The sequence below is a fragment of the Arachis ipaensis genome, chromosome B01 (genome assembly GCF_000816755.2).
Source record: "Arachis ipaensis cultivar K30076 chromosome B01, Araip1.1, whole genome shotgun sequence".
Classification (NCBI taxonomy): Eukaryota; Viridiplantae; Streptophyta; class Magnoliopsida; order Fabales; family Fabaceae; genus Arachis; species Arachis ipaensis.
In genome coordinates this window covers 125,366,247-125,377,252 of record NC_029785.2, presented here as the reverse complement: position 1 = coordinate 125,377,252, position 11,006 = coordinate 125,366,247, and the positions used below count along the sequence as shown (strand labels likewise).

Here is an 11,006-nt window from a genome sequence, read left to right as displayed (position 1 = left end):
GATTTTTTTTTTTGAGAAGCTGGTCCCTTCTTAAGGCCGCTTTGGGCCTGGACAATCTGGATCCCAGGATCGTTAGGACTGTTGCCCTTTTCCTCAATAGTTCTCATAATTTTCTTCCCATTCCTCATAAAGAGCATTAAAACGTGAACCTTCTTTCGAATAATTAGAATTCAGATTTACCTTCTTTTTTATATTGGAATTCGAATCATAACCATATTGGATTCATTTCTTTTTTAAAAAAGAATTTTTTTTTCCGTCCAATTGGCCTCTTGACCAACATTCATGAGCCAAAATTCGTAAATTCCTTTGTATTAGACTTTTGTGCATTAACTCCTGCGTTACTCTTTCTATTTTGGTCTTCCTTTCCATCAACGGCAGCCCCTTCTCTAGTCATATCTATGTCACCTGAATTTTGTTGGTTGTAGCGACTTTTGGATTTCAAAGTTCTCGTAGCAAGAGTTAAGGCGATGCCTGTATTTTCCACAAGAGAAACAAATCTGATGCAGCCTTTCATACTCAATGTTTAGTTCGCTATCCAACACAGAAATACGAGGCACCGTTTTTAGCAAGATCAATCTTCACACATCTTCTAGCAAATTTTTCTGTTAAGTGTATAGCAATTAATTATACGATCAATTTTGAACATATATACAATGACTGACTCCACCTTTAATAGAAAACGTTGAATATTAAGGTCAATGGGCAGATTATGAATGTGAATCCATACAACAATCTTTCAGACAATATCTTTAAACGTGAGAAAGAAAGATCTCCATCTTTGAACGATGAGGTAGTGACCCACAATCATCGATAGTCCTTCCATGAGAGTAGTCCTCGTCATCTGAAAAATAAACAAAAAAATAATCACAATTCAAATCAATGATATCAATCATACTATTTTTTACTCAATCTCTTTTTAGACATTGTTTCATGAAAGTCAAACCAACCGTTTTTCCCAACATTTTCACAATAAAGACGTTTTTCCAAAATTTACACCAATCTTCGAATTCTTCCTTTGAGACTGGAATTATCCGATAAGGATCAAACTCTAACATTTTTGTGTTGGTCATTGTCTTCTTGATACATCGGTCTTCCAGATTGGAATTATCTTTTGCCATATCATCATCCAGATCAAAGTTATGGAATTCCTTTAAGTCAAGAGATCCAAAGAGAGTCAGAAGTGAATCTTTTACATAATTTTTGTATTCACACGTTCATTAGGATTTCCCATGTCCGAAGTATCCATGGACTCTATCGGTTGATTAAGATCAATCTCATCGCGTGTTTTAATTATTTTTTGTACTACGTTTAACTAGATCCTTCTCTTGTGATAAAACTCTAAAAGGGCATTCCATGTTATTAACTTTTGTTAAGGGAAAATAATGTTTAAAACGGGTCTAAACAGACTAAACTAGTCTAGTAGTTATTACATTTGATTTGTACATGTAAGAATGTTCTCATTGTTAATTATTAGTTCTTAATTAATTAGCGAAAGGCCATTTTTTTAAATTTGTTTTTCTCCAATAATCACAACTGTTTATTAGCGATAAATGTTATTTATTATTGGATTTTTTTTGTGACTATTTATTATTGGATTTGAGTTAATGTTAGTTAATTTTTTATTTTCAAATTAAAATTATTAATTTTCTAACTTCTTTTATTAACAGTCATGAGGATAAGTTTAATTTTTAAATGAGTAAGAAGAAATAAGAATGGTATACTTAATTTAGTAAACTTGTTAATTTTTATAAATATTCTAATAAATATATTAAAAACTTAAATTTTATGATATATTAAATTTTAACATCTAATAATCTTAATATGTTGTCTAAACTCTTACTAGATTTAAAAAATCTCTTCCTAGATTTGAGTAATGTTGTTAGAGAAATACCATTAAGTGTCTGAATAAACCGAAGACTATGGTCCACGTAGGTGCAACATGTGGACTCCACTAAGTAGTTGGTAATCATGCAGGCAACACGAGAATAACACGAGCAACCGTTACATTGTGCCGACGTGGCATGGAGAGAATTTCCATGCGTCAGTTGCGGGTCCTACTTATCTGACATGGCACACCCCCTTTAACTGAGAACGGAAGGAGAAGTGTGTGACCCTCTTCTCAGAACGTGCTCTCACTCGCCCGACGAGGCTTTCCGACTTCAATTAGTGGCTACTGACTGCTTATCTCTTTGCCTTTCTCCTTTCTCCAATGGCCACCAAAAACCACGCCGATGATCCCACGGACACCGAGAAGGCCGCCAACGGAGGAGACCCTCCGTACGAAAGATGCCCCATCGAGGAGGTGGCTCTTGTGGTGCCGGAGACCGACGACCCTTCTCTTCCGGTGATGACTTTCAGAGCCTGGTTTCTTGGGATAACCTCATGCGTGCTCCTCATCTTCCTCAACACCTTCTTCACCTTTAGGACTCAGCCTCTCACCATTTCCGCCATCCTCATGCAAATCCTTGTTCTTCCCATAGGAAGGTTCATGGCTGCCACTCTCCCCACAGACCAGTACAACTTTCTTGGCTGGCGCTTCTCGTTGAATCCTGGCCCTTTCAACATGAAGGAACACGTCATCATCACCATCTTCGCCAACTGTGGTGTTTCCACTGGTGGCGGAGATGCTTACTCCATTGGTGCCATCACTGTTATGAAGGCTTATTACAAACAATCATTGACCTTCCTCTGTGCTCTCCTCATTGTCTTAACTACCCAGGTTTTTAATCTTTTCCTTCGCCCTCATTTTCAATCACTGGAGCTCTTGCTTGCTCATTTTTGTTTGGATGGAGATGCCAGGATGTAATCCTAATTGTTTTTCTTCTTTTTCTTTGTTTTGTTTTGTTTTGTTTTGTTTTTTCCCCTTATATAAATGAAATCTGTCTTCAAAATCTGTCCTTTTTTAATCGTCGACAATAAAATATGTTCTCCTGTATTTGTTTATTTATATACACAATCCTATCTTCGAATTGCTGGTTTTTTTTAATAGATGCAAAAAGTGTGACAGATTAGTCGAATTTTCAATAGTAAAAGTCCTTCTCTTTTGGATTTGTTTATTATTATTATTATTATATCTTTGAAGTTAATATTCTGGTCTTATTGGTCTCAATCTGCTGTGGAAAGTTTTCCTTTTTAAAAAGTGAAATGTTCTGAATTGCGTTGCAGGTATTGGGGTATGGATGGGCTGGGATTTTGAGGAGGTATCTGGTTGATCCTGTTGATATGTGGTGGCCAGCAAACCTTGCTCAAGTCTCTCTCTTTAGGTTCATTTCCTGCTCTCTTTCTTTCTTCCATCCTTCCATGTTACGGTTTCATAAGGACCTTGGTAGTGTGCTAATATTCCCTATTCAATATTCATTACGAATTCACCAATTTACAAAACCATGGACCACCCTTTGGTTGAGGAAGAACTCCACAGAAGTTTGCATTTCTTGCATTTTTAGAATTTGGGACATCACAAATTAACTTTAGAATGACTTGAAACAATTAAGGAAATATTTGTTTCGTTTGATATCAACCCAATTGGAGCCGTGACATTTCTTCCAAGTTCTAACTGAATAAGGAAATAATCAAATGATAACACGAATCAATTTTGTCATTGACTTGGAATTCTTATCACTAGCATATGATGGGAAACGCAAACATATTCTTTAGCCTTAGTGGACTCAACCGGGCAGTTGTAAGTAACAAGCGTCACAATTGGGCTCTTTTAGATGCCTTACGCCTGTGGAGTAAGGCATCTTCACTGCTGATGCTGAAAGGCTTATGCTATTAGTTCTGTTTTATTTTGTTACATTGGTGCAATATTTTCTTGAGGAGAGACATAACATTGAAAAGGTTAAAAAGTTCAAGTGGAAGATTTGTTAATATTTTACTCTCAATGTTTAAAATTGACTTCTCTAGATTTTGCATGTAGGCAATGATTTAGAATCTTGTCAAAATGAATCTATGCAACAGAAAAGTCCAATAATTAGTAGTCATATTTGCTTGTGCATTATTCCCTTTGTAATGTTATTCTGATTGCATCAGTACCTTTGTGCTACAGGGCACTCCATGAAAAGGACCACAAAACAAAAGGACTCTCAAGGATGCAGTTTTTCCTCATTGCCATGGGAGTGAGCTTCTTGTATTATATTCTCCCTGGATATCTGCTTATGGTATTGACATTCTTCTCATGGGTGTGCTGGGCATGGCCACATAGCATCACAGCGCAGCAAGTTGGATCGGCCTATCATGGACTCGGCATTGGTGCCTTCAGTTTTGATTGGGCTGGCATTTCAGCTTACCATGGCAGCCCTCTTGTTACTCCATGGTCTTCCATTGTTAATGTTGGAATTGGATTCATCATGTTCATCTACATAATCGTGCCCATATGTTACTGGAAGTTTAATACTTTTGATGCGCAGAAGTTCCCTATATTTTCTAATCAGTTGTTCACGGCCACCGGACAGAAGTATGACACCACCAAGATCTTAACCAAAAACTATGATCTTGACATAAATGCATACAACAAATATGGGAAGTTATACCTTAGCCCTCTGTTTGCACTATCAATTGGATCAGGTTTTGCAAGATTTACAGCAACCCTCACTCATGTTGCGCTGTTTTATGGCAGGTAGGCTGCTATCATAGCCTTTCACAAATTGTTCTCTCTTATATTTATATTAATGAATCACTTCGATAGATGGTTGGATTGATCTTCCATAAATTTCCTTTTCCCAGTGACATTTTGAGGCAGAGCAAATCAGCAATGAATAATGTGAAATTGGATGTCCATGGTAGACTCATGAAAGCTTATAAGCAAGTACCCGAATGGTGGTTCCTGATTTTGTTATTTGGGAGCATAGCACTATCCCTGCTGATGTCTTTTGTGTGGAAAACGGATGTGCAACTTCCATGGTGGGGAATGATCTTTGCTTTTGCTCTAGCTATTATTGTGACCCTCCCCATTGGTGTCATCCAGGCAACAACCAACCAGGTATTTCTACCATCTCTATCATCTCAATGTCCCTCCATTAATGTAAAGTGGGAATCCATGAGCATTCAAGCTTTAACATGAATTTTTCCCTTGTTACTTAACAGCAACCTGGATATGACATTATAGCACAATTCATGATTGGTTATGTCCTTCCCGGAAAACCAATTGCAAACTTGCTCTTCAAAATTTATGGAAGAATCAGCACTGTCCATGCTCTGTCTTTCTTGTCAGATCTCAAACTCGGACAGTACATGAAAATTCCTCCAAGATGCATGTATACTGCTCAGGTACGAGTCTCCTACTTTGCGTCCTTTTTCTTTTCTATAAATTTTCTTTACTCTTATTACTCACTTTTTTCTTTTGCCCTTCCAAAATAGCTGGTGGGAACTATAATTTCTGCTATAGTAAACCTTGGAGTGGCTTGGTGGATGTTGGATAACATCAAGGAACTATGCATGGATGACAAGGCCCACCATGACAGTCCTTGGACTTGCCCCAAATACAGAGTAACCTTTGATGCGTCGGTTATATGGGGTCTGATCGGACCAAGGCGCCTGTTCGGTCCCGGCGGGCTGTACCGAAACCTGGTGTGGCTATTCCTGATTGGAGCCGTGTTGCCGGTTCCTGTTTGGGTGTTGAGCAAAATCTTCCCTGACAAGAAGTGGATTCCCCTGATAAACATCCCTGTTATATCTTATGGCTTTGCCGGGATGCCACCTGCAACTCCCACCAACATTTCAAGCTGGCTAATCACAGGAATGATCTTCAATTTCTTCGTGTTCCGCTACCACAAACGATGGTGGCAGAAGTACAACTATGTTCTATCTGCAGCACTGGATGCAGGCACTGCTTTCATGGGCGTTCTTATCTTCTTTGCTCTGCAGAATGCAGGCCATAACCTGAAATGGTGGGGATCTGAGCTTGACCATTGTCCATTGGCTACTTGCCCAACTGCACCAGGAATTGTAGTTGACGGTTGTCCAGTATTCTAATAGATAGGCACAAACAACAAAGGGTTAAGCCTTTCCTTTTTATTGCTTCTGTTTGGGGTTGGGGTTGGGAAGAACCTAGCTAGTTAGGCTTTTAATGACAGGGTGAAAGGAATAACCAATTGCTTAGCAAATTATGTACATGTACATGCATGCATGCATGCTTATTATCGTGTGAGGTTTTTCTATATAGTACCTCTCTCATGTCCCTTGTAACTTGTAAAAGATATAAGATACTGTATGGGTTTTCACCATATTAAATGGATGGCTGCACAGTTGTATCTTATCTTGTGAGTCGTGTCACATGTTTGGACTTTTAGCATCAATATGCACTCATCGTTTAGCACCTAAAACGAAATAGAAATGGAATTTGAAGACCAAGGATATTTATGAACAGAAGTGGTGATCATGACTGGTGGAAATTCAAATTCATAGCTTTAGCAGAAAGAGACTCGTGAATAGTGCATGATAGAGGAGAGGAATCTAATACCAAAGGGAATAGGATGCATATAACCAATGAAAGATAACACAGGTGGCCTTGAAGTCAAGCCAACACCAAGTTCAACGAGTTTCCTATTCCATTCATCAAGGCCAAAAGTTGATGAGGACCAAATGCTTTCTATCTCCAATTACTCACCCCTTATCTGCAAAGGAGAGGTTCCACTTAGCTGTGAAAACCTCACTTTGATGTTTCCATGGATCTCTTACACTATGATTAGGATAGAAAGATTAACAAGAAGTTAAGGATTGCCATAGAAAAAAGATGAATTGAATTGAAATTGAAATTGAAAATAAAAGACAAAAATATAAATTAAAATTGAATAAAAATAGAATCACTATTTTTTTTTTTAATTTTTTGATATAAAAAGAAAGGATATAATATAATTACAAATATAACATAAATAAATAAAATATATAAATAAATGCGAAACCAATATGTTTACCAATGTTGATCACATAGATGATCAAGTAATTGGATTGTAAATTGATCTCACAGTGTGCATTTTTTTTTTCATTTCTGAATAGAAGCGAGAATTAAGAGAAGTAAGTAGTAATACATAAAGAAAAAAAATTGCACCACAACACATAATTATTACCAAAAGAAATATTCATATTAAAATATTAAAATTTTACATACTGCAAATCATGAAGATCAATCACAATGTACGGGTCACTTCTCTCTATTTTTGACCATGATATAAGTTTTTCTTTTCCAGTCAAATGAGTGAATAATATAAGAAATTATAACTTTATACGTGTATAAATAAAGAGAATTTACTGATTTATTTTATGTTAAATGATAAAACTAACAATAGTATATTAATAAAAGGATATATCTTTAAAAAAAGTCACAATACAATTTCAAATATTTTCATAAATAAACTGTTAAAATTTTTGTTATCGATAAAATGATGCTATTATACAATTTTTTGGCAAAACTTAAAATTAAAAAGAAAATAATTTTATGTGGGTTAATATAAATTAACTACGTACCAAATAAGTAGAATCATTCATTTGTTTGTTTAAATATATCAGCATGGGCAAGCAAATTAAAATGATTATCCGGAATTTTACGATCATCGACCGTATGTACTATACGTGACTCCTTCTTAAAAGATATTTTGTACGTGTGTACACTCAGAAGATATATTCCGATTGATTTCTCAATCTCAAAATTTGAGAAGATATAGACCTTCCTTTCTACCAATTCATTCTCAAATATTGCAAAATAAATTAAATATAAAAGCTATTAACATTTACAAAGCTATTAAAAAGAAGATTTAATTACTGTGTTGGTTTCTATAGTTTCGTAAAATTTTCAATTAGGTCCCTATATTTTTTTTCTTTTTAATTGGGTCCCTGCACCAAATATTTTTTTTCAATTAAGTCCTTCTTAGTAGTAATTGGCGTAATTTTATAGGTACCCAACTAAAAAAAAAGAATTGGTACAGGAACCAAAATAAAAAGAAAAAAAAGTGTAAAGACCCAATTAAAAAAAATTGGTGCAAGGACTCAATTAAAAGAAAAAAAAGTATAGGGACCTAATTAAAAATTTTGCGAAACTATAGGGACCAGTAGAGTAATTAAACCTAAAAAGAATTATCTTTGACTTGTGAAATGGTGTACTTATAAAATTAACTTAAAATATAAACTACAAATATTTATAAGAATTTAATTTTGATGCACTGATAGTGTAAAATTTTACACGTGCATCCAATTATGTAATGACACATCAATAAAAATAAATACCTTTCACATTGACCGCGTGAATGGTCATCCAAAAGAACGGATGTGATTGCACGACTGTGTAAAATGCTTTACATTGTTAGTGCATCGAAATTAAACTCTATATATATAAATTGAACTTAGCATTACTTGAAAAAATTTAGTAAATGAATCAACTAATCTTATCATCTATTAGAACTATTTCTATGTAAGTCGTCTTACTCTTGTCAAACTTGGTTGGGACTTTTTATAACTTTATAATTTTTGTCTTTATTTTCCATACTTTCTCTTCGTATAATCTACTATAGGTGATATTGATAGGATCGTAGTCAGTAGCCATTAGGTATGAAAAAAAAAATCGAATAAAAACTATGTCAAAATTATAAATTTTTTAAATGATAAACATGAGAAGAAAATAATTTTTTTATTCTTTATTATTAATGTCATCGTATGTCTAATTTTTATAAATTATAATAATTTCTTTATTTATGTATACGTATATATTAATTTTGTTAAATAATTCTAAATATTTCTTTATATATATATATACACATTTAAGTCACATATATTAACTTTTTTTTTTCTTTTTCACGCCTTAATCTTAATTAATTAATTTGGATCCATACAATATAATTAAACTTTTAATCATTTTAATCTATTGATGAATTATATTTTTTTTTAATAATTGCATTACTAATCTGAAATACAATAAAAGAAAAAAAAGGTGATACATATATCCAAGAAAGAAAACAACACAATATAATTAAATTTTGATCATTCTAATCTATTAATGAATTACATTTCTCTTAATAATTACATTACTAATCTGAATTACAAAAAAAAAGGTGATACATATATCCAAAAGAGAAAACAAATTTAAAAATAAAAAAAGAAAAAAATTTCATATTAAAAAGTTTAAAAATAACATATCCAAAAAGAATAGTCATAATATATAAATTGAGACAACAATTTAAATTTCTCTAAAACTAATTTAATCAAATACCAATATTAGAACTAAATTATTTAAATAATATATAATATATTTTAATCCTTAGATACATATAGATTAGAGTCATTCTCGTAACAACCAACCGAAATAACATCATAAGATCGAACATTTAGATCCGTACAAATTCAAACAATCTTCTTGTTTAAATTGTCAAACTAAATTGACTTTTATTCTCCTCAATGGCTTTCATTAATGCACCAGAAGGCCGGTAGTTTCTGAAAAAAAATCACAATATATTATAAAGTTATTTTTAATACAAAAAGCTTAAAGAGAATAAAATTTAAATATAGTACCAATAATCTTTGAATTACATTTTCAAGGTTGACACAATTTTCCAAAACTGAACCTAAATTGAGGAGATCCAATCTCATTATATGCTCTACTTCGAATATTTTCGAATAAACGTTGAAAGTGTAGAGGGGATGAGACTTGAACTTTGACATACAAAACTCCTTGAAAACAATTGCCCAATCAAAGAAGAATAATAAACTAGAAAAAAGAATGCTGTTGATTCTTAGATTTAGACTCACGAACCACAAAAAAATACTATATATAGCCTTTAGTGGTATAAAAATAATTATAGAAATTAATTATTGCAATATCAATTTACCACTATCAATGTTAATATCATATTTATGGCAATTAGAATTTTAAATTTATGTTTAATTTTTTATATAATTATAATTAAGATATTTTTCTAAATTAGTATAATTATGCATTATTCATTAAATGCTAATTGTAATATAATTCTAACAAAGATATTTTTTTAAAATAAATTTAGAAGAGAGAATAGTGCTTTTATTTTAAAAAAATAAATTCATGAGGAATTGACACCGTATTTTCATTAGTTGAGGAAAAATTTAATTTTAGTATATTAAGTAGATTACTTTATATAATTATAATAAGATATTTTTTTAAATTAATATAATCATGCATTATTCATTAAATGCTAATGGTAATATAATTATAATAAATATATGTTTCTAAAAATAATTTTAGAAGAGAGAATAGTGCTTTCATTACATGATAATAAAGATATTTTTAAAGTTAAATTTAGAAGAGAGAATAATGCTTTCATTACATGAGAATAGTGCTTTCTACAAATAAAGATATTTTTCTAAATTAGTATAATTATGCATTATTACTTAAATGCTAATTATAATATAATTACAAGTGTATTAACCCGTGCCATGCATGTGATAAGATTGAAATTATAATTTTAAATTATTTTGTTAAGATTAAATTAAATTATAATAATTTGATTAATAAAAATATAACATGTTATGTATTATTTATTTTTTTCTTAATCTAGTGTTAAATATATTAACTCTAAAATAGTTATTAATTGGTTTTAGTAATCTACTTTCTTCAATAAATCAAACATATATACTCAATGTGACCATAAACAACTTAATAATACTTAGACCCACCAATAAATTTTTATATGTTTTACTGTCAAGTAAGAACATATCAAAATTAGCTCAAAATAAATAATAAATTATTAGAGAATTCTAATGCACAAAATTCGCTAATAAACAATAAATAATTTAAATCTACTAAAAAATAACTCAACACTTTTCTTTGATGCCTGCAAAACATATACCTGAAATAATATTATATCAATGTTAGTATACAATTTTACAATCATCGACCGTATTTACTATACATGACTCCTTCTTAAAAGTTATTCTACACACGTGTGCAGTCGAAAGATAAATTACTGGACTTTATTTTATTTTTCTAAATTATTATCATTATGCATTATTCATTAAATGCTAATTGTAATATTGTAATTTAATTATAA

At 32.0% G+C, this 11,006-nt stretch overlaps 1 protein-coding gene across 1 annotated transcript; it reads left to right on the top strand.

Moving 5' to 3' along the window:
- LOC107636833 (oligopeptide transporter 3) lies at positions 2,222 to 6,253 on the top strand (the record flags this gene model as incomplete). The annotated part of the gene is given in 6 exon segments (XM_016340311.1): positions 2,222 to 2,719; positions 3,166 to 3,263; positions 4,046 to 4,615; positions 4,723 to 4,978; positions 5,083 to 5,265; positions 5,356 to 6,253. Coding segments are annotated over 6 exon segments (2,220 nt in total), but the record flags the coding sequence as incomplete, so codon positions are not given.